Below are 22,196 nucleotides of genomic sequence, written 5' to 3' on the forward strand. Positions count from 1 at the left end.
CCGTGATTTCTTTTGGCCAAAACCAGCCTAGTCAGCATCGGTTTATAGCGTACGTTACGGTGAGGGGATCTAGGGATCTATTTGCCAAGGGATCTATTTGCCAAGGGATCTATTTGCATTTGCACAGCCAAATCCCAAGCAGGCAAAACTGACGTGATTTGATGGCAAATGAAGCAGCGTCAAGTTTGCCTCAAACCTCAAATCAGTTTGGATCCGGATCCGACTGACAATGAGTGGAAATGCCATGTAGCGTGTCCACACGAGGCCAAAGTGGGGGCCTGGTTTGGATTGGGTTTCACATGCGTGTACACAATCCTCAACTACTTTTCTAGTTTTTCAATGTGGCGTTTTAGTGATGGTGTTTTTCCAAGGAGCCCCGCACGGACATCCTGGAGGGACCATCACACTAAGTCATTATGCCGAGGAGCGAAGGATGAGGAAAAGCTGCTTAATTAGAAAAAAAGAGTCCCGGCGTGATTAGGCGGCGGCTTCTGGCACACTAGAGTGACTTAAGGCTTCAGGCCGGTCAATGCAGGGAGGTCCGGATAATCTTTCCCTCCACAAAGGTGTGCAGGGGCTAATCCAGGCCGCTGTGCTCAGCCTGTGGATCAAGATCCCTAAAAAGGAGAGTGTGGGAAGGCCGGCGGGCCCGCCACTGCATGCTCCCAAAAAACCCTCTTTGGTGGCCGAAGCTCATTTATGCCAAAATACACGGAGCACAGCAGGCCGCCTGGGCCAGCCTGGTCGTTAAAGCCACCCTAAGTAACACCTGCAGCACGCCATGGAAAGCCACCTTAGACATTTTCACCAACTTCAGCTTCAAGTGGTATCTGCTGAAGTTTAGTCAACGCTTTCGACTTCCTTTAAAATGTCGTTAGAGAAGAAGCAACGCCTCACGTCCACTTGGACACAAACGGAAATGGCAGCGAGCGGCGAGAAGTTGATTGAAGTCACGTTTGATTGCCCGAGCGGCACCTGCGGCCCGACTTGGACTCTGCAACCGAAACCTCACAACACTGGAGTTCCCGCCCCCCCCAGGAGCACAGCGACACCTCTCCCCCGCCACGCCCGACGTCAGCCGCCTCTTCCGTTGATGACGTGATGACCCCCCCTGCGTGACACGTCCCCAAGTCGGACAGAAAAGACAAAGTCTGACATGAGTTGGTTTCTTACAAATTTATTCAGCATTTAGGAGTAGAGGATGAAACCCCCCTTTAAATAAAACCTTTGCTTTCCAGCTCAGAGGAATGCGTAAACGTGACAAAGCAAAAAAACAAAACAGGATTTGACAAAAAGGTGAACATTTTTCCCACATGACAAAATAAAAGCACGGGGCTGACAAGCTACAAAGAAGAAAGGAAGGAAAGAAAAGAAGGAAAACTATAAATAAAACTTGCGTTTGCGACCCGCACAGTCTTAATATTTCATTTTAAGCTAACAAAAAAAGGAGGGATGGGATTGGGTGGGATGGGGGTCTACAGGTCTGGATCCATGACATCCTAGAAATAAAGTGTAAACATTTCTTTTACTGTGAAATAAAGCAGCCCGGTGACGCCGCTTGAGGAGAATATGGCAAGGAATATTTCAATATTTCATAGCGTCTCTTTCGCTCCGTCTCGAACCGAGCCGGACTCGAGTCCAAAACCACCGGGTCGCCGTAAAACCGCTTTCTCCAAAAAGTTCAAGTATCCAAGTACTTTGTTTATTTCGAAAAGTCTTTCACTGGTCGCCGTGGCGTCGGCAGGCCGGCCCTCAGATGTGGGTGAGCGGTAGGGTCCCATTGACGCCCGTCCCCGCACTCTGGTAGTGGGGGTGCACGCTGTGTAACCGGCTCCCCTGCAGGGACGAGTGCTCCGCGCTGTCCCCTCCGGGGGGCAGGTACATGCTGATCATGTCCCTCAGGTCCCCCAAGCAGGCCCGCTGGGAGTGCGACGTGATGGCGGGCGGCGGGGAGCTGGGCTCGCTCTTGCACATGGAGCCCAGGCCCATGGAGCCGGCGCCGGGCGCCCCGCCGCCGCCGCCCCCGCCGCCTCCGCCGGCCGCCTGCTGCGTGTAGGCCGCCGGGGACATGCTGTAGGTGGAGGCCGCGCTCATGTAGGTCTGCGCCGAGGACATCATGGGGTACTGGAGGCCGGCCATCTCGTAGCGGTGCATCTGCTGGATCTGCGGGCCGCTCATGCCGTGGTGCTGCGGGTAGGCCAGCTGGTCCTGCATGAGGGAGTAGTTGGTCCAGCTGTTCATGTAGCCGTCCATCCTCTGGCCCACCTGCACCGGGTTGCTGACCGCGGTGGCGCCCGGGGCCAGCAGGCCGCCGGGCAGCGAGTACTTGTCTTTCTTGAGCAAGGTCTTGGTCTTCCTGCGGGGGCGGTACTTATAGTCCGGGTGCTCCTTCATGTGCATGGCCCGCAGACGCTTGGCCTCGTCGATGAAGGGCCGCTTCTCGGCGTCCGTCAGCAGCTTCCAGTCGGCGCCGAGCCGCTTGCTGATCTCGGAGTTGTGCATCTTGGGGTTCTCCTGGGCCATCTTCCGGCGCTGGCCGCGGGACCACACCATGAAGGCGTTCATGGGCCGCTTGACGCGCTCCTGGTCGCCGGCGCTGCCCCCCTTGGAGCCCGGACCCCCCGAGCCCGAGTTGGGCTGCGGGAGCGGGGACTTGATCTCCGTTTCCATCATGTTGTACATTCTCTGGCGGCTGGCGCGGGAAGTTGGGCGACGAGCGCGGAAAGTCAAAGACGCGCCGAGCCGTCTCCGCGGAGGAAGGTGGACGAAAAAGAGGAGCAAAAGAGGAGCAAAAGAGGAGCAACAGAGGAGCAACAGACGGAAAAGCCCAGGAGAGAAGGTTGCCAGCAGGTGTTGGTGTGTCGCTCCTCCGAGCTGCGAGCTCATCGACCCAAGTCTGCAAACTTGTTCTCCAGGCTGGCTGTTATTAGGCCGGGCGCCGGCACCATGTGACCGTGATTGACAGCTCCACAATGGGCGGCTGGCGGCCAATCACGCGCCAGCTCCCGCATACGCCGGGCGGCCAATCAGAGGCGGGGAGACTGGCCGGGTGCTGGAAGCCGCTTTTGGGGGGAAGAAGGGGGAAAGGTGCAAAGTTTGGGAGTTTGGGGAAATGTTTGCGCGTACTTTGACGACTTTTTGCTGTATTTGACAACATGACGCCCGCGCGAACGCTTCTTGGTGGCTAATGACGTCACGTCACGGACGTGGAAGTCATTCGGTTCCGGCCTACCACGTCCGCTTCCACGCCAAACCGGCCCGCTTCCACTCCACACTTCAAACAGGAACTCGCCTTCAATCTGACGTAAGATAAGAAATATCTTTATCCGGCCCTCGGTGGGGAAATGTACGATTTTTTCATGATAAAATGACAATAAATATCATAGTCAACGTCATCATTTCGGCATATTAATGATGACATCTTTATTCCTACATTTCTCATCAAATGTTGGAATAAAATACACGCAACGTTTCAGCCTGTCTTTGTTTCTAACGCAATGTACACTTTGGAGTATAGAATTCCATTACAATGGAATACTATAATAGAATTCCATTATAATGGAATACTATATGTATATATTATATATATATATATATTAGAATGCTATAGCAGGCTAAAAAGGAATCTAGAATAAAAACATCGTGGGGGGGGGGGGGGGTTAATGACATACTTCTATACATCAAGTTGAAGTAGTGAGGATGATTGGCATGCAGGTATGAGCAGGTATGAACATAGGAATATGTGTCATGTGTTCCACGTGACTGAAAGGGAGGTTCATGTGCACGTTCCCAGTTCCCCAGGTTCCGGTTCCCAGGTTCCCAGGTTCCCAGGTCCCCAGGTTCCCAGGTCCCCAGGTTCCCAGGTTCCCAGGTCCCCAGGTCCCCAGGTTCCCAGGTCCCCAGGTCCCCAGGTCCCCAGAGCAAAGTAATACATCAACGACCTCTTGTGGATGACAAAGGATAGTTCTTTACACACACACCCCCACCACCACCACACCCCCCCATCCTTGCCTTGTCTCCTTTTCCAGGGTGTTTGACAACTACATGCTATGTTTATACTAGTACTGTGTGTACTATCTACTATGCAATACTGCATGTACCGTGTACTATATTTATAGTACTTTGTAGGGTGGGGTCACATTGTTTTTGATTCTTTCAAATATAATTTGTCGTACCTCGGAATACACGACTTGATGATGAAGTACTACCTTAGTGATATGATATTATTCGTGTATTTAAGAAGTAGTCTTTAGCTGATCGAATCGTTGGTTTATCGAAATGATTCATTTATTTCAATAAACGATTCCTCCCAAAAAAGGTGGAAAAGTTCTCCCGGTGGTGGATGCACATGGAACCGTAGAAGAAGAAAGAAAAGGCCTTCCTTCCTCGGTTCATCTGGCTCAGATTCACCACCGAAATGCGAGAACAGGCACTAACATTTACATATCGCGAGATTAGGATGGGTATATTTGTCGTTGAATTGGTTGTGATATTTTTTGGAGAAAATATTTGCATTGGGGATGATCCCTTTAATGCCGGCTATCTACAAATGTGGACCACGGAAGCTGGAAGAAGATAGAACTTCCACAGGCAAGGAGCCTTAAGATGTGGTCTTCACCCATTCATCAATCTCCTAAATATAATAAAAACAATCTAGTTTAATAACAACAACATAATAATAATAATAACAACAACATAATAATAACGAAATAATACTAAGTAAAAATAATAACGTCCAAAGCACAATAAAGAAGATAAAGAAGATGTATTCGATCACTACCCCCCCCCCCCCCCAGGAAAAGGAACAATGGAATCTGCCTCATTAAGATTTGCAGGATTTTCTGTGTCTTTTTTCCTTTTTTGTGGAGCGAAGGATGCAAATGAAGTTGCATGTTCCGTCCGCTCTGGTGTTCCTTTTGTGCCCCCTTTTCAATGCTGGGAAGCCCCCCCCCCCGGCTGAAGGCAGGTAAAATCATATTCACGGCTCATTTGCCGGAATAAAAGCTTGCCATCATCAGCTCCTTCTTGGCTCCTCATTTCATTGATTACAGACGAAAACTAAGACATGGAAACATTCCTTTTTCAGCACAAACATTTTGGGGGGGGGGGGGGGGGCAATAATCTGCTTCGGTGAATATACACTACATGTAATATCATAAAGAACAAGAAAGCAAAAAGTCATTTTTATGTAAGCTTAAACGAGTCATGAATTACCGTATGTAATAATGTAATATAATGTAATATAATGCAGTATAATGTAATACAATGCAGTATAGTGCAATATAATGTAATACAATGCAGTATAGTGTAATATAATGCAGTATAATGTAATATAATGCAGCATAGTGTAACATAATGTAATGTAATATAATGCAGTATAATGTAATATAATGCAGTATAATGTAACATAATGTAATATAATGCAGTATAATGTAATATAATGCAGTATAATGTAATATAATGCAGTATAATGAAACATAATGTAATATAATGCAGTATAGTGTAATATAATGTAATATAATGCAGTATAATGTAATGTAATATAATGCAATGTAATGTAATATAATGTAATGTAATATAATGTAATGTAATATAATTCAGCATAATGTAATATAATGCAGCATAGTGTAATATAATTCAGTATAATGTAATATAATGCAGTATAATGTAATATAATGTAATATAATATAATAATAGAGGAGATAATGACCTCCACACATCCATCCATTAGTTAGAAGGATGTGGTTATGATAGTTTCACTGCATGCTGGCCCCCACAAGATTATATATATTTGTTGGATTATGTTCTCTTCCAAAATGTAACATACTGTATGCAATATAATGCAATATAATATAATGTCATACAATGTCATATAATGTAATATAATGTCATATAATGTAAAATAATGTAATGCAATATAATGTGATGTAATGTAATATAATGTAATGTCATATCATGTAACACAATGTAATATAATGTAAAATAATGTAATATAATGTCATGTAATATAATGCCATATAATGAAATATAAAGCAATATAATGTAATAATAGACCTCCATCCATCCATCCATCCATCCATCCATCCATCCATCCATCCATCAGTTAGAAGGATGTGGTTCTGATAGTTTGACCGCATGCCGGCTTCATCCCAATGAAGTCCTATTTTAAGTCCTGCCTGGAAGGCCTTCCAGGTCTGGAAGTGTAACCAAAGCCAGGTAAATAAATAAATACATGGCAGCTCTCTGCCGACCCCCGCTACCCCATAATGAACAGGCTATTTTGCTGATTGTCTAATGAGGCTAAGAAAGCACACAAAGGGCCATCGGGCCGGCCTTCCCGCCTTCCCTCATGACGACTATTTCTTTTCCAGGGAGAGATTAGGGAGAAAGGCCGCCATTGAGACGTTTGGGACATGAGGCGTTAAATGGAAAATAAAACATCGGATTAAACACGACACCTGGATTCAGCCGCGCTAATTTAGCAGAAACCTTTGCTTCTGAGCCACTGGGTGGGACGCTTGTTTATGGGGAGTGGGGGGGCGGGGGGTAATGACATTTCCTGGAAAAATGCCAATACGGATGCATTAAAAAAAACATCAATACTCTGAATTGCCTTCACACAAAACAAAACTTCACTTTTTCTTTGGCTTTTTCGTGCTTCATCTGCAAGAATGTATACATGAAGTTGGGTGACTGTTTTCCTGTTGTCGCCAGGGTTAGCTTCTTCTTACACTTGCAAGGCACCTGAGAATGCAGAAAGCGGACACAAGTGTCGCTGTACAGTGTCTTTGCATTGCGTAACATGGAATCCGATATCGCGTCGATGGATCGAAGGCGGCGGCGTGTGGAAGCAATTAGCCGCTACTAGCGAGGGGCGAGGCTACGCTAGTCTCATATTTGAGATGACATCTGCGGTTGCCAGATGCATCCCGATGGGCTCCATTTGTGCCATCAGGACGACAAGACGCTGCAGAAAGACAAATCAAACGCTAATTAGCGTGCTTAAGCTAAAAGTGAATGACATTATCACGCACCTCTTGACGATGATCAGCTTAACGAGCACGGGGGCTAATTACGCCGCTCATTATTTAGTGTGTATCTTTTGAATCGTTGCCATGTTCACGTTCCAGCAAAAACAAAAGGAACTTTCTTGGTCTTTTTTCCCGTGTTTGGGAGAAAGTGCAGAGTCTGCACTTTTTTGCCGCCGCCGCCGCCATCTTTGCTCAGGCAGAGCAGGCCTGCTTTTGTTTTAGCCATAATTAAGATCCGGCTAATCTGGGCCAACAAGAGAGGGAGTGGCTTTGTCAAATTCATTAGTTTAAGATAATATTGTGGAAGATGCGCAATTAATTTTCAATGATGAATGAAAGGCGCGGGTGTTTAGCGCCATGATTAATGCCACCTCGGCTCCTTATCTGTCCTCTCCTCTACACGATCATCGCTGTGATGTGCTGGCGGGGGCCGGGCGTCTGTTGCTCCATCAGGAGGTCATTTATGAAATTCCAAATGGAGAAGCAAACAAGCTTTCCGAATGACGAGGCGTCGTGGAGCCGTGATGTCGGAGCGGGAATGACATACGTCGTTTGCACGCCAGGCGCTTGACGGAGCAGATTGGTGGTCATCCGTTTGCCCCCCCCCAAGGTCTCGTTACAAAGGAGGCCTGATTTAATTAAGAGTTAGCCATCGCCCTCTAAATATATTAATTACCTTGAGCGTGGCCCAGATGAAGGCGGTGATTAGCGCACGTTTCATTAGCGGCAGGGAGCAGGGGGGCTGGCTGTGTTGACATGATAATGGATGGCCCCCCAGGAAACTGCTCACCTTGGGGCGGGGTGAGCCGGAGGACGACACAGGTGGCGGGGGAGTCCACGGCAGGACTCCGAGAGACCGCCGCGTATTCTCAGTCACCCGGGTGGAAGGGGGACTGAAGGCAGGCGGATACGGTTCCCCTTTAGTCCAGTTCCACGTGTTCGGGTGGGGAGTCTCCCTGTTGAGGTCCCTGGTGGGTGCGGCCCCTGCTGGACGGGGACATCCAAAAACGGAGAGGGAAGACGGCGGGTTTCATGGGGGGCGTGAAAGAAACCATTTCGGGGAAACGAAGGACCTCTCCCCCAAAGACATTCCAAGGAAGACTGAGGCCTCCTTTCCACTTGCGTGGATGCAAGGCCAGGAAAGGGTCAAAGGGTCAGATGGTGTACATAAGCCGTGCAGGAGCATTTCCTGTCTTAAATTGCGGGACAATGCAGGGGCAAAATGGGTGCAAGGGTAAGACTCGATTGGCCAGCCGGCAGGTGGGCACCTGATTGTTATGCAGGCCTCGTTCACTGGCCACGCCCAACAATGACCCTACTGAGACCCCCCCACCAGGGACATAAATAGGATGGAGTCTGGTCAACCCGTGAGGACACCAAAATACTGGAAGCTCCTCAGGAGGTTCTTCCAGAATTCCAGGTAGTCTGCTGTATCATCTTAACAATTGGAAAGGGAAAGAAAGGATTTGGGAATGGGAAGTACCACAAGGTCCAGTAGATGATGGCGGTTTGACCATCCATTTCTTCCAGATCCAACTAACATGTTTCTACGCATGAGAAGACAGAGCTGCGCTACCTAGTGGTGACCATGGCCAACTGCAGCTCTACCAACCTTTCCCTTTCTCAATGCTGCCATCCCAGGTCCACCAAGGGTCTGCACTTTCACAAAAGGTCCACCATTGCTCAGCAACGTCCCCAGTGGTCCCATTTCCTCATGTAAGTCTTTTCATTGGTCATTACACGTGTGTGCGTGTGCAGACAAACACGTATGGAGAATACAAGACCATTTCCTGCATGGCTTCTCTACAACACAGCAGGACAAAAATGGCTAAGATGCTTCCTTTCCTTCCCCAATCAATCTCTCCTTCCTCCTCTCCTTCCTCCTACTCCTTCCTCCCTCCCTCCTCTCCTTCCTCCTCCTCCTTTACGTAGTGATTTCTACTAAGATGATGCAGAGCATGCATTGTGCAGGAAGACAAACCATGGTGAATATTCTAATGACATATGGAAATGACTTCCTCTCATAAAAACATCATCATCATCATCATCATCATCCCATAAATAATGAATGTAGCTGATATCAAATCAAACATTAAAGAGTGTAATATCAAAGTCCAAAAATGTATTGAATTATGTAATAGTCACGAGAAACATTATTCACATCCAATCTGCTTGCTCACAAATGAGTTGATATATTATTGTAGGTTATTATTCCATAGAGTTATGGCGTGTTCATAACCTGATTGATGGCCATCAAACCTGGACTTTACTTTGCTATTCCACAGGAACTGCAGTCTTTAATGACTGTGGTATCCTCCAAAGTAAAGCATGAATGCAAAGAACAAGCCCCCCCCCGTACCCCCCCGGAGCCCAAACCTCCTCCCACTTTGGTCAGAAACACTTACCCAGCAGCCGCCATCGCTTCCGCCGAGGACGCATCTACAGCAGCCGGACCACGAGGGCGTCCACAGAACATCTCACCGGGCCTCACCGCCACCCAGCCGCCACGGCGAGCCCCCGGTCTGCGGGGGCAGATAGAAAAAGAGACGGGCCAGTCAGCGGCACGCTGCAGCCGAGCTGGGGCTGCTCTGGGAGCCATCTCATTCAGTGGAGATTGCTTCATACAAAAGTTGACAATGCATCAGTGAAAGCCATTGTTGATATTCAACCTTTCCTAAATAGCTGAGCAGAATAGACAACATGGCAGTCGGGAAAACTTGGCCAGGGAAAGTGACCCGGAGCCTCCCGTCCCGAGAACTATTGTTGAAGCACCGGTGGCGTGAAAGAGCTCCAAAACCCAAAACATGGAGGCTGTGAACAGGAGGCTTCTCTGCAGAGGAGCCAGGATCCTGCTCACCTCGTCCATCACTTGACTTTCATATCATAGGAAAATGGATCTGGCTTTACAGTCAAAGGAAGTTGGAGATGTTATCTTTTTTTTACATTCTCAGACCAATGTGACACCCATAACCGTATGCCTTTTACATCTGATTTTCAAATGTAAATGGACGTGTACTTCGTGTACACCTGAAGGCAACAATTGTACCTGTTGATGTATCCTAACCAACCATCATGACATGACTACTACCGGGACAACCAGAGTATAGAGGGGGAGGAGCCCGCTGCAGTGGCCCAGCAAGGTGCACTGTATTCAGCCACATGCTCCGAGCGACCCCTGTGACACCACGGAGGTCTCTGGGAAACCTTTGGCACTTTTCAAATGCTGCACTAGCGTGTCAGCTGGCTGATAAAGGTTTTGTGTACCTGATGGCTATTTTGCCTTCATTGTGGAGCATTTGGTAGAATGAGCAACCAAAATGTCTACAAAAAGCACCTCAACATCACTTCCTGTCTGCACCGGCCACCCGCCAATGTCCACCGTCCACCCGGCAACGTCCACCCGGCAACGTCCACCCGCCAACGTCCACCCGCCAACGTCCACCCGCCAACGTCCACCCGCCAACGTCCACCCGCCACCAGCGAGCGGCATTTGAAATGAATGAACGGTGCGCCCCCCACAGGAATGTATGGCGGCATGCCATCTATTTTGCTAAGGTTGCACAGGAAGACGATCCTACTAATGGTGTTGTCTTTCTGTCATTGTCCATCTGACAAGTGAGCAGATTGATATGGATATTTAAGAAGCCTTAACCTTCCATATGTCAAACCGGCAACAGGACGCCCGTGCCTCAGAAACCACGTGCGTGTGTGCGTGTGCGTGCGCGTGCGCGTGTTTCGTGTGGCCTAAGGCAATCCCCCAGCGTTGTGCTTGGTGTCATCCTGGCACGGTCGGGTGGGAGCAGCGAGGGTGGCGAGCTGTGTGTGATTAATTCATACGAATGTGAGAAGAGCGCCGATACAGGACGCTTCCTACCCATCCAGGCCAAAGGCATTCCATCTACTCTTTCATTACTGTACACCTGAACTCTGTGACCTCACCTACTGTACAGGAAGTCCCACAGCTCATCTGCCTGGAAGCTAAGCTAAAGCACAGCTACTAACATACACGCCCCTCTGTTCCATACTGCTAGGGCTATCCAATAAATATGACCTGGTTTCACTTCAACTGAAAAACTGCCCCAAAGTATGAGAAATCATCATCCAAAGGCTAATGCTAATGCTAATGCTAATGCTAGCACTGCAAATACCTGTACTGTAGCCCAAAACAAAATCCACCAAGAGGTACACCAAGTCTGTTCCTTGCAACACAGACCATCCCATCCATCTACCTTCCATGCCGCTTTGGCCCGGGTCCCTGGGGTATGCTGGAGCCTATCCCAGCTGACTTTGGGTGCACCGTGGACTCACATTCATACCTGAAGCTAACATGCTTAACATGTGTTAGCTTATCAGCTATCATGCTGGTCTGTGTGGAACGTCAGCACCCTTTGTCCAAAAATGTTAGGTGTGGAGTTTACCTATTTATGTCCCTGGTGGGCGTGTCCCCCTGGTGGGCGTGTAACCCCTGGTGGGCGTGTCCCCCTGGGGGTGCTGTTGTTGTTCTTGTGGTGCGGCATGGCTGGTGAAGCAAGGAGCGTCCTGCGTAAGAAGAAATCTTAAGTGCTTTGCAGTATATGCAGTATATGCAGTATATGCAGTATAGAGTACATCAGACTGAAGTACAGGAAGTGGAAACGATAGGAAAACTGCTGTGCAGCAGTTTCATCATGAGTGATGATATGAAAAGGTAAAGACGGCCTTTAGCGTGACGTTAGCACAAGATCCGAAGAAAAGCACCACTTCCTGCCAAATGGCGTATATGGCAATGAGCAGGAAATGTACGCCAGCATGTTGCCTCCAAGCAAGGCACCTTTGAGGGTGCAGGTTGGGATATCAGCAAGATAGCCGTCGTGTTTAGCAAGATGATGAACGTCATTTTTGCAGCGGTTCCTGCGTACATCCTTAAAGGAACAAACGTGCGTTCACTCGCTCAAAGGCGTGTAGAAACAGGAGCGATGAGGCCCTTTGACCCGCGGGGCAGGCTTGAAGTCGGAGATGTGTAATTACGAGCTGGGGGGGGGGGGTGCCCGGTGTAATCTTAAAGGTGTGTCAGCACTCGGCTGGGAGACAGTAGAAGGGAGGACGAGGGGGAGAAGGAGAGAACCTGTGGTTCTCGGTGCCACCCATCTCACCGCCATCAAAGCTCTAATTTTACTCTAGCGTTACACCCCGCCTCCCTCCCCTCTGCCCCTGCGGCCCCCAGCTGGTGTGGACGATGCAGCCTGGTGGGAAAACGACATTCAATCCAGCGTAAGGCCCCCATTCAGCCCAAATTGGCAAATGACAGCTCTCTGCCTCTCCGGTTTCAGGGAGGAAAGCCGGGACCGCCGGACAACACAGGGACGGAATGAGCGGACCTGGGGGGGGCAAAAGCCTCTCTCGTCCTCCTCGGTGGTTCTGGACCCAGAGCTTGTAAAGGTAGAGCGATGGCGACTCCGGGCCGTCAAAAGGAACTTTCCTCGGACCGTTTGGGAAGAGCTGACCTCTGGTTTCCCTGGCACCGCTTTCTCCGACACCGTGCCTTTGCTCAGCTGGAACCTGAGCGAGCTGAAACCCTACGTCTTCCAGAATATGTTGGCAGGGAGCAACAAGACACACATTGTCCTGGACCGGACTAGCCTGCAGCCTGAATGGTCCTCTACTGCTAATGAAGTGCTAATGGCGGCCCCCCCTGCAGAGAATACTAATTCATGTCCCATTCTTCCATGAGCTGAGCGCCCACTCCACGCCGGCCTAATGAGGGGTGGGGGCGGGGGGCCAGGTACGTTTCCCCCAACAGGGTGGCTTAATAAGCAGAGAGAGGGCCACACAGCTAAATAAAAAGGGAGGGGGGGTGCTTCCTGTTCCCTAATCTCTAGAGACCCCCCTGGGAACACGGACAATAGAGCCGGGGAGCTAATGAAAAGATTTGTTCCTTCAACGTGGAGAGGCGCTGGCTCGGGATGGCCAGCACGGATGCCACCAAGGAGGCGGCTCGCGTCGCTGCTAGCAAGCAGCAAATCACAAACAAAAACATTAGCTTCATTTCTTCGGCCAGGATTTTCATCTCTGATTCACTTCTTTCATTCCTGGGGTGGACGTTTGATAGGAACAACGGCTACAAGGATTCCCACTTTGGAAAGGATCGCTGAAAGAGCATCAGACTGTGACGTGGGGACGCCCCACTCGGCCTCCGTTACGCTCGTTACTCACCTCGTTACTCAATCTATTTATTTTTCATGTATATTTATAGTCTTTTATTTCTTTTTCATTCTTCTTATTATTGTGCTTTACGTATTGTTTTTGTACATTTATTTTTATTTGTTTTGTCATGAAAATCTCCACCAAATAATTTAGAATGTAACTCCTACTCCTGTGGGTTTATTTGGTGTGTTTGTGTGTAACTTTATTCTTTGTTTGCATTTGTCCTTCTCCAGACCAACCATGACTACTACCAGGACAACCAGAGTATAGAGGGGGAGGAGCCACCTGCCGTGGCCCAGCAAGGTGCACTGTATTCGGGCACACTTTCCGAGCGGCCGCTGGGACGCCACGGAGGTCTCTGGGAAAGCTTTAGCACTTTTCAAACACGACGGAACTGGCGTTCCAAGTGGATGATAAGGTTTTTGTGTGCTTGATGGGTTACCCCCGCCCCCCCATCATTGGGGCACTTGCGACAACTAGCATGCAAATGTCTTCCACGGAAAGTAAATGTTTGTGAGCTGAAGGGAAGTTACGACAGGCCCTTAACGTCACAGGCAGGATTCAAAAGGAGCGCTTGATTTGCTCACCTAGTGGGAGGGCGATGGGGGGGCTATTTTGAATGTTATCGGTATGATGTGATAATTCCCTCATATCAGCCCCATAATGATGCATCCTTATTAATCACTTCTTAATGTGTGGCATTCAGGGTCCATGTGAAAGAGTATAATTCCCTGTCAGATGATGTGTTCATGGGTACATGTTGACAGAATATTGAGTTTGCGTATGAAAAGAACCCCCACCTGGAAATATGCTGATGTCCGTCGAAGAAAAGTTGTGGTGCCGTGTGTGTGTGTGTGTGTGTGTGGCGTGTGCAGGCAAGTAAATAAATACATTAGTGGTGTGAATGCGGAGAGCCTGATCAGATTGAAAGTGTTGGAGAATGAATGCGGCGGCGGCGAGTGTAAACAGATTGAGGCGGCCATTGGAATTACCGGCTGGGAGATAATGGCGCTGCGTTAGATTAACTTCCAGCCCTTAAATGCAACACATTTAGGCAATCTTGTCCAAAAAAAAACCTGTGTCGTCGTGTGAAAAGGCCCCCCTCTCGCTATCAGGAGCCCCCCCCCCAGTTGCAAGCTGGCAGGGCGCTAGCGTGGACTGTCAAAAAGGCAGCGCCAGATCTAGTTATAAAATAATTGAATTTTCATATCAGAGGGGAGCAGAGGCCCGAGGACAAAAGGAGTGCTGAGTCCTCTCTGATACGGGCTCGGGCCCTTTGCCACGCGCATCACATCACTATGGTAATGTTCCCGCCTTTTCTTTTTAAGGCCACTTGTGCCTCTGCAATGTACAAGCCAAAAAAATAAAAAAATGCAACTATTGATAAGTAGCACCCCCCCGCCCCCACCGAGGCTCTCCACGTTCTCGCACCCCTCCCCACCCTCCCTGTTATTAAAATTGTAATTTATTTTTTTCTAAAACAGAATGGCAGCTTGCTTTCTTTTCTCCCAGCTTTAATTACTTTCCTAACTTGGCTGACACCGTCAGCATCGGGGAGAAAAAGAAGAACAAATAGGACCTCCGACAAAAGCCCCGCCTCCGCCCCCCGCCTCCACCTCCGCCTTCCGGGTGTGAAAATGTATCAAACTGTGGAGTTCATGAGATTCTTTCTTAGCGCTTCACCTCATATCTCTTTCACACTTCCTCCAAACAGCCACTCTGCGCTGAACGTGGGTCCTCTCGGCAGGGCGGGGGCGCTGCTGTTGGCTCAACAAGGTCACAGAGGTCACAGAGGTCAGACCGTCCAGGCTGTGTGGTCCTGAGAAGGAGAAAGAGAGAGAAGATGGCGTTAAATAAAAGCATGGTTTCATCAGCCATCCAGCAGGAATCCTCACCAAGGAAACGCTTCAGCACCTTCAGAATGGTCACTTCTAGAAAAGACTGCACTTAGAAATGATCATTTCTTATTCTGCCAACACCGTGTGCAGCATCCCAGGTGTTAACATTTAGGTGAGGGGAGTAGCCAATAGCACGGGCCATTAGCATCAAAGCTACAGGCACACATAGCAGTCAGGTTAGGATCCAGCATGGCCGCCACGTTTAGGACAACAACAGGAAGCGAGGCGGAGGCGGTGATGCTGACACACGTGTTACTCGTCCTCAGGCATGTTTCCGTCTTACTGGCCTTGCTTCCTGCTTCCTGAAGCCTGACTCGTTCATCTCGCTAATACGTTGTAATCCCCTCCCGCTATCGCGCTCACCTCCACGACTGGCACGCCGCACTTGGCGGGGCCACACGCGGCAACGTGGCGGGCGAGATGCTGCTACTCAGGCGTTGGCGTTCTCGTGCTGACTGGCTGATAATTGGATGAGCGATTATCCCTCCATTAATAGACAATGATACACAGGGCAGCCGTATGGCGGGAATATTAATGAGAGGCTGCCGCCGCCTTGATAAGGGGAACGCCGTGCACTCGCTGCAATGGGGTTAAAACAATTTACCCCCCCCATCTCAATACACGGGCTGACACCAAATAACCCCCCACGCATCCCGCCACGCCGGCCTCCACCGCTACACCGCCAAGGCCGCGCCACCATTGTAAGACGGCAGCCGGCAGAGAGACGCGCTAATCAGGTGGAACGCCGGCGTTTAGCGGGAACGCTAGCAGACCTTGGTCTATTCATCACCTGGACTCGGGGTTTATTACTTCCTTGACAACACAGACTGTTGGTGGTACTCTTCCATTTCCTGGGACTTCCCAACATCTTTGGGATATTTCAGGATTGCAAGATGTTGGTGTGACTTAGGAAGCCCCTCACAGGGTGCAGGACAAGCAGGGAGAAAAGTTGGTTTTCTTGGTGTTTCACATCTTTCATGAGTTGTGTGACTTACATTTACAGTAAAACTGGACCTTGCAGTCGTAGCCATGGAACCGCTGCGTAGACTGAGGCCCTCCTGCTCAGGTGAAGTCCATCCAGGTGGGCTAGGTGGAGGTCCTGGTTCTATGTGAAGGTCAGATGGCTTCTTCCATCGTCCTCCTGGCTGCCACGCGTCCTTTAGAGCAGAAGTAAACACACAAACGTGTCATCATGCAACACCCCCCACCCCCTCCACTCTCCATCACATTTACGCCAAGGTTACCCAGAGTCAGGGGGGTGAAAGAGTTGGGGGGTGCTTCTTTAGGAAGGTCCACGCCAATCAATCCCCAGCATCTGTTATCAATGGAAGGCAATATTTCCCCTTTTACAGCGCAATAATTGCGCTTAATGCTGTGAAGTACCTTATCATAGCGCTGACAGCCAAAAACAGGCCCGTTGCCACGGCGACCACCAAAGCCATTGGTTTCCTTTTCAGCGGGATAATGAACTTCCTCCCCTCCTCGCCGTGTCACTCCTCCACTCCACTCTCAGCCTCCCGTCCATTCAGACCGCAGGCCGGGCGTCCTTGAAAGCCCTCACCCACCGTCTCTCACTGGGGGCCGGGTGGGGGGGGCAAATGCTCAAGGTCCAATGAATGCATCACTTAAGGGCTGGACATTTCACAATATGGCAGCACTGACGGATCATAAATATGGCTATATTATGGTATAGTACAGTATACACACATTACAGTACAGCACAGTATACCATATACACATTGTGGTATGGTACAGTATACACACATGATGGTATAGTACAGTGTACCATATACACACTATGTTTACAATGATTGGAAATGAAAAGAAAAAAATCATTTACTTGTGGCGAAATGATTAATATGATATTATGACTGCATAGCTTTCCTTTGCATATTTTTCCTATATTTTAGGGCTGTGAAAAATAGTATGTTAATGGCAGTAACTCCTTTATTTCATTTGGGCTGTCAAATGTTTTAAAATTGTAATGCAATTTCCAAAGTAATTCATCATAATTCATCATTAATTCACAATCAATAACTATGCATGAAATTACAGTTAGGAAGTGAGTGATAAGAATACATCTTCCCTTCTTTACACACATGCACGTTATTAAGCCGTTTATGTGATGTTCGGAGTGTACCTGAATGCATCTCGCCTTCTTGTACAGAGAATGTGAAAGAAAGGAAGAAAGAAGTAGAGACGTGGGATGGATATACTACGTACAGTAGTAGTATATAGGGTATATCTAATAGTACTGCGATGTGAAGTTCTAAAACTGTCTGTGACGTCGCTCCACTGCTCCACTGTACAGACCCGTCGGACCGAGGCATGCTTGCTCTGCTGTGCATGCGTTAATTACCTACAAAATGTAACGTAATTAATGAAATAAATTAGTTAGCGCCATTAACGCGTTATTTTGGACAGCCCTAATATAAAGAGTTGTGCATGTACCGTACAGTGTTTCGTCCCAGGAGCATCTCATGAGATTCAATACAAGCTTGATAAATAAACCTTTATGACAAATGAGAATTATTATTTTAGTCATTTTATTGATCAAACTTTTGCATTGATTTCATGATATTGCGATTGCGTATTGATAAATGTCACGTTGTGTAATCCTCCTTAGGATCAATCATATTATTCTGGAGGTAACCCACACAAAGTAAACATTTTCTTCATTTTCGTGGCATTTGTCGTGAAAAAAGCCATTTAAATGTGTGTGCATGTGAAGGCCTTTCAGCGACTTCATCTTCAAGCTGATGGAAAAGCTTGTGAAAAAATATTTAGGAGTGAAAAAGGAGCTGAATAGACCTTCTCCACGCGACACCACAGCCAATTTATTTTCCTATACTTCTTTAAGGACGAAGAAGAAAAAGAAAACATGTTTTTTCCTCCCCTAAATGTCACAAATCAACTTTTTGATCGTAATAGTCCTTCATGTCCTTGAGCGCAGAAATGTGAGAACAGCGCATCCTTTTCTCAACAGAGCCGCAAATAACAGGAATACTCGAGGAGCCGTGCAGGGAAAATGTTCATTTAACAGAATAGGAGAGGGGGGGGGGGTGGTAAATCACATTCATGCAGACTTTTACCACGACTTTACTTTTACAGCACTGTCAATTACCTTATGGACTGTATAAATAAACTGGCCTGGCCTGGCCTTGTTTGGCCTTGGCCACAACAAAAAAATAACTTTCTATGATTTATCATCTTTAACGTTTCTCCTGTTTTGCTGCCATTTTGTCACCTTTATACATCTGACCGGGCAGCACTGGGAGGTAAATTTAGGATTATGCAAGGCCTCCTTGCCAACTGTACTGATCCACGCCCACCACCAGGAGGCGCAGCAGAGCTGTTATTGGAGTGGGGGGCACCCCTAGAAGCCATTAACGCCAAACTCATAAGGAATGGCTTCATAGACCAGGTAATCCATTAACATATCGTTTGTAGGGGTTCATTTACTGCTGCTGGCATTTCTTGTAGGCCAGGTTCAGGTTCCAGCACGTATCTACAGGAACAACCCTGGTTATCCTATCTTCATTCCAGCCCGAAGCTACCCAGGGAAAGGATGTGGGTGTGCTTCTGGAGTCTGTTGCAGACAAGTTCCACCCACTCGGTGAGAGAAGAAATGAACAGATGCTAAAAGAAGAAAAACAACTGGGAGCAGCACAGGGCCAGACCATTAGGCACGCCCGCGCAGTCACGTGACCAGGTCCGCTTTTAAAGGGATAGTACAGTAATTACTCGTCGAATGAATTCCCGCCTTATACGAGTCAATGTTTAAGTATGTAATCTTCCTGACTTCCTAAAGACGCGGCTTTGACGTTACTCTTCATACAGACATCAAATAATGCCCCCACTTGTCACTTCCCCAACCTATCATTCACTGTTTACGTCATTGCTCAGGCTACGGAGTCACAGAAGGGACATAACAGACCACCGCTGCTAGCATAGCAAGCTAACCAACTAACTGGTTAGCTTCCATAATACACTTGTTCCACAGTGAAAGTGTTTCAAACGGAGTCGGGAAAATAACACAGAAGATTAAAACTTACCACTTCCAGAAGGAAAGGGAGGAGAATCTTGTTTTCAGGTGTCATCTTAGGTCACGTCTCACATTAGTAACGCTCAGTGGCGACAATGCTGCTGACAACTTGCCTTTCGGCATTTTTGGACTAATAACAGACTACAGTCAACCCCCAAAACAGCGGTCATTTATTATTTGAAAAGTTCCAACAACTCCCCAAGTTAGAGGGATTGTATTTAGCCTACATTTACACTGCATTCCTTTAACAATAGCTTTATTATCGTGGCTGTAGTTTGCACTCACGTCCAAGCGCTCTGCATCGTACACGGAGCTGTTAAAACATCTAGTAAGAACTTTTTAGTCGGTATTGTGATCATACTATTATACTACTACCACATTGCTCAAGAGCACTCTGCGTGGAAGGAATAGAGCCGGAGGCGGTGGGGTAAACGTCACATTCTTAACTACTGGCACCACACCACGAGTGAAGTACAACATCGACTCTTAAGTACTTAATGCTGTGCTTCGTTGGTATATCCTTGGTGGCAGGATATACAAACAATGGCTACAAGACTTTGTAGCGTCACTACCGTAGCCAGCAGGTGGCGCTGTGTAATCTACTGCCACCTAGTGGACTGGGGTGGAATAGCACCACAACAGTGGCGAAGCCGGAAGTATTTCATTGGGCTGTCCAAGGTGCGACCAACACCCACGTGGGGTGGAAATAAGGCGATCCCTGGAATATGTATCATGTGTATCACAATATAATATCATATATCATATCATATTGACCCCATAACAGTCATCCTTCATCAAAACTAATGTGATATCTGGAGATGATATAAGCATGCTAAGCTAAGTGTGGTCTTATATATATCCTAATGGTAATGGTGTGATGCCAGTCTTGTTTAATGATATCGTTTACAGATGTACAATATCTTATTTTCCAAAGCCATAACATAACTTTCTTATCTGTACTTCTTTTAAATGACTACCACCAGGAGAACCAGAGTATAGAGGGGGAGGAGCCGCCTGCTGTGGCCCAACAAGGTGCACTGTATTCGGGCACACGCTCCGAGTGGCCCCTGTGCAGCCACGGAGGTCTCTGGGAGAGCTTGTGCACTTTTCAAATGCTGCAGTGCTGCGTTCCAGGAGGCCGATGAGGTTATTTGTGCTCTGAAGGCGCATGTTGGTTACCAGTGAGGTGAGGGGAAGGTAACGTCAGTGGCAGGAGGAAAAAAAGAGCGCTTGATTTGCACAGAATCTCGCCTCACTGGAGCGTTGTGTTGAATGATGTCATAATCCCCAGGCTGCCCTGCGGACACCCCTGGTTTGACATTGGAGGACCATGAAGGTCACACGGTTCCACGGTGTTCAATGGGAGGTTCCTGATTCCTGATGGTGGGGTGGCCGCTGTGAAGGTTCTTGCAGACCAGAGCGAGGCTGGTGTTCCTGTTGGGCGGCACCTCGGTGGGCACGTGGCTCCTGGGGGGCCGGCGTCTTCCCGTTAGAGCATAAATCAGCTTGGAGCGGTAGCGGTCGCCAGCCAGGAAGTACAAAACGGGGTCAATGCAGCTGTTGACGCTGGCGAGCGGCCGTGTGATCTTGTAGGTGAAGTTGACGATGTTGAGGACATGGCAGTCCAGGTCCAGAACCCGGGCGGCGTAGTAGAGGGTGCGGGTGATGTGGAACGGGACAAAGCTGACGGCGAACACCACCAAGACCACTACGATGAGCCTGATGGATTTCTGGCGTGAGCCGGCGCCCGCCAGGCTCGTCGCCAATCCCCGTCTGGGTCGGCACAAGGCCCGCGCCATCAGGCAGTAGCACGCCACGATGACGAGGAAGGGGACGCCGAAGAGCAGCGCCATGACGGCGGAGCTGTAGTCCACGTACGCCTCGAAGGCGTCCTGGCTGGTGGTGTCGTGGCAGAGCGTGTCGTTGCCCCGCCTGGAGGTGGTGACGAAGACCAGGTTGGGCACCAGGCAGACGCCCACCGCGGTCCACACGCCGCCGCACACCATCTGGGCGTGGCGCGGCTTGACAGAGGTGAGCGCCTTGATGGGGTGGCAGACGCCCAGGTAGCGGTGCACGCTGATGCAGGTGAGCAGGAGGATGCTGCAGTAGAGGTTGGCGTAGAACAGGAAGCGCACCATCTTGCACGCCGCCACGCCGAAGGGCCAGTGGCTGCGGTTGGCATAGTAGTAGATGAGCGTGGGCAGGGACAGCACGTACAGGAAGTCCGTGAGGGCCAGGTGGAACATGAAGACCACGCTGGGGTTCCACGGACGCATCTTGGCGAACGTCCACAAGGCGCTGGCGTTGAGGAGGAGGCCAAGCACCAACACCAGGCTGTAGGAGACGGGGAGGAGAACGTACTTGAACTCCTCGTCAAAGCGACAGCTCTCATTGAAGATGGAGATGAAAACCGTGGACTGGTTGGGCGGGGCCGGCGTTTCCATGGTGACCTCCGGCACCCGGCATTCCAAGGGAAGATGAGGAGAATGATGAAGTTCTGAGCTAGGCACACAATGGAAACAATGTCAGCAAGAGCCAGAGCCTCTCAAAAACCACCGTGGCTGTAGGCAGCCTCCTGATGGCAGTAACAGCATCTGAAGCATCTGCAGCTTCTTTTAGCTACTCTGCTTTTGGTGGGACAGTCAAGTGACGTCCTTCATCAAGCACGTTCTCCCTGCCGCTACTCCATCATTGGTTCCCTTGCAGCATCTCTGCTTTCCTTCCCACTTTCTCATGCACTCCAAATCCTTAGGTTAAAAACACCTTTGTTCTCTAAGTTGGAAACGGCGGCCAGCACCGCATTTGTTAGGCTAAGACGGACCAGAAGGTGGCGCCCTAACCCCTCCAGGGCACCAAAGTAGGAGTTGGAGGTACATCAAGGAGACCAAATGAAGAGAAGAAAATGTAAATGATGACAGAAGTCCGATTATGAGACCAGCATTCATAATTAGGAGATACAAAGTCGGGAGAATGACATAAATTCATCATTTAGAAATAAAAATGGATAAAAAGTGGAAATGATGAGAGAAATGTGCACGG

At 48.8% G+C, this 22,196-nt stretch overlaps 2 protein-coding genes across 5 annotated transcripts in view; both read right to left on the reverse strand.

Annotated features, from left to right (window-relative positions):
* Nucleotides 1-22,196, reverse strand: part of LOC131106380 (P2Y purinoceptor 4) — a 45,595-nt gene that overhangs the window by 22,780 nt on the left and 619 nt on the right. For 3 of the 4 annotated variants that reach the window (XM_078788561.1, XM_078788559.1, XM_078788560.1), the window contains exons 2-7: nt 19,168-21,659; nt 16,496-16,686; nt 16,108-16,269; nt 14,898-15,033; nt 11,450-11,570; nt 9,437-9,553 (exon numbers count right to left, since the gene is read on the reverse strand). In XM_078788561.1, the coding sequence (XP_078644687.1) occupies nt 20,495-21,601 (1,107 nt within the window). In that variant the 5' untranslated portion in view covers nt 21,602-21,659 and the 3' untranslated portion in view covers nt 9,437-9,553; nt 11,450-11,570; nt 14,898-15,033; ... (1 more) ...; nt 16,496-16,686; nt 19,168-20,494. Of the gene's footprint in view, nt 1-9,436; nt 9,554-11,449; nt 11,571-14,897; nt 15,034-16,107; nt 16,270-16,356; nt 16,687-19,167; nt 21,660-22,196 lie in introns of all 4 variants that reach the window. The other variant, XM_078788557.1, reaches the window with a different exon arrangement.
* sox3 (SRY-box transcription factor 3) lies at nt 1,168-3,059 on the reverse strand. The gene has a single exon (XM_078788481.1). The coding sequence runs from the start codon at nt 2,884-2,886 to the stop codon at nt 1,753-1,755; it is 1,134 nt and encodes a 377-aa protein (XP_078644607.1). The 5' UTR covers nt 2,887-3,059; the 3' UTR covers nt 1,168-1,752.

The sequence above is a fragment of the Doryrhamphus excisus genome, linkage group LG23 (assembly GCF_037039965.1).
Source record: "Doryrhamphus excisus strain RoL-2023G ecotype Guam linkage group LG23, RoL_Dexc_Guam_v1.1, whole genome shotgun sequence".
Classification (NCBI taxonomy): domain Eukaryota; kingdom Metazoa; phylum Chordata; class Actinopteri; order Syngnathiformes; family Syngnathidae; genus Doryrhamphus; species Doryrhamphus excisus.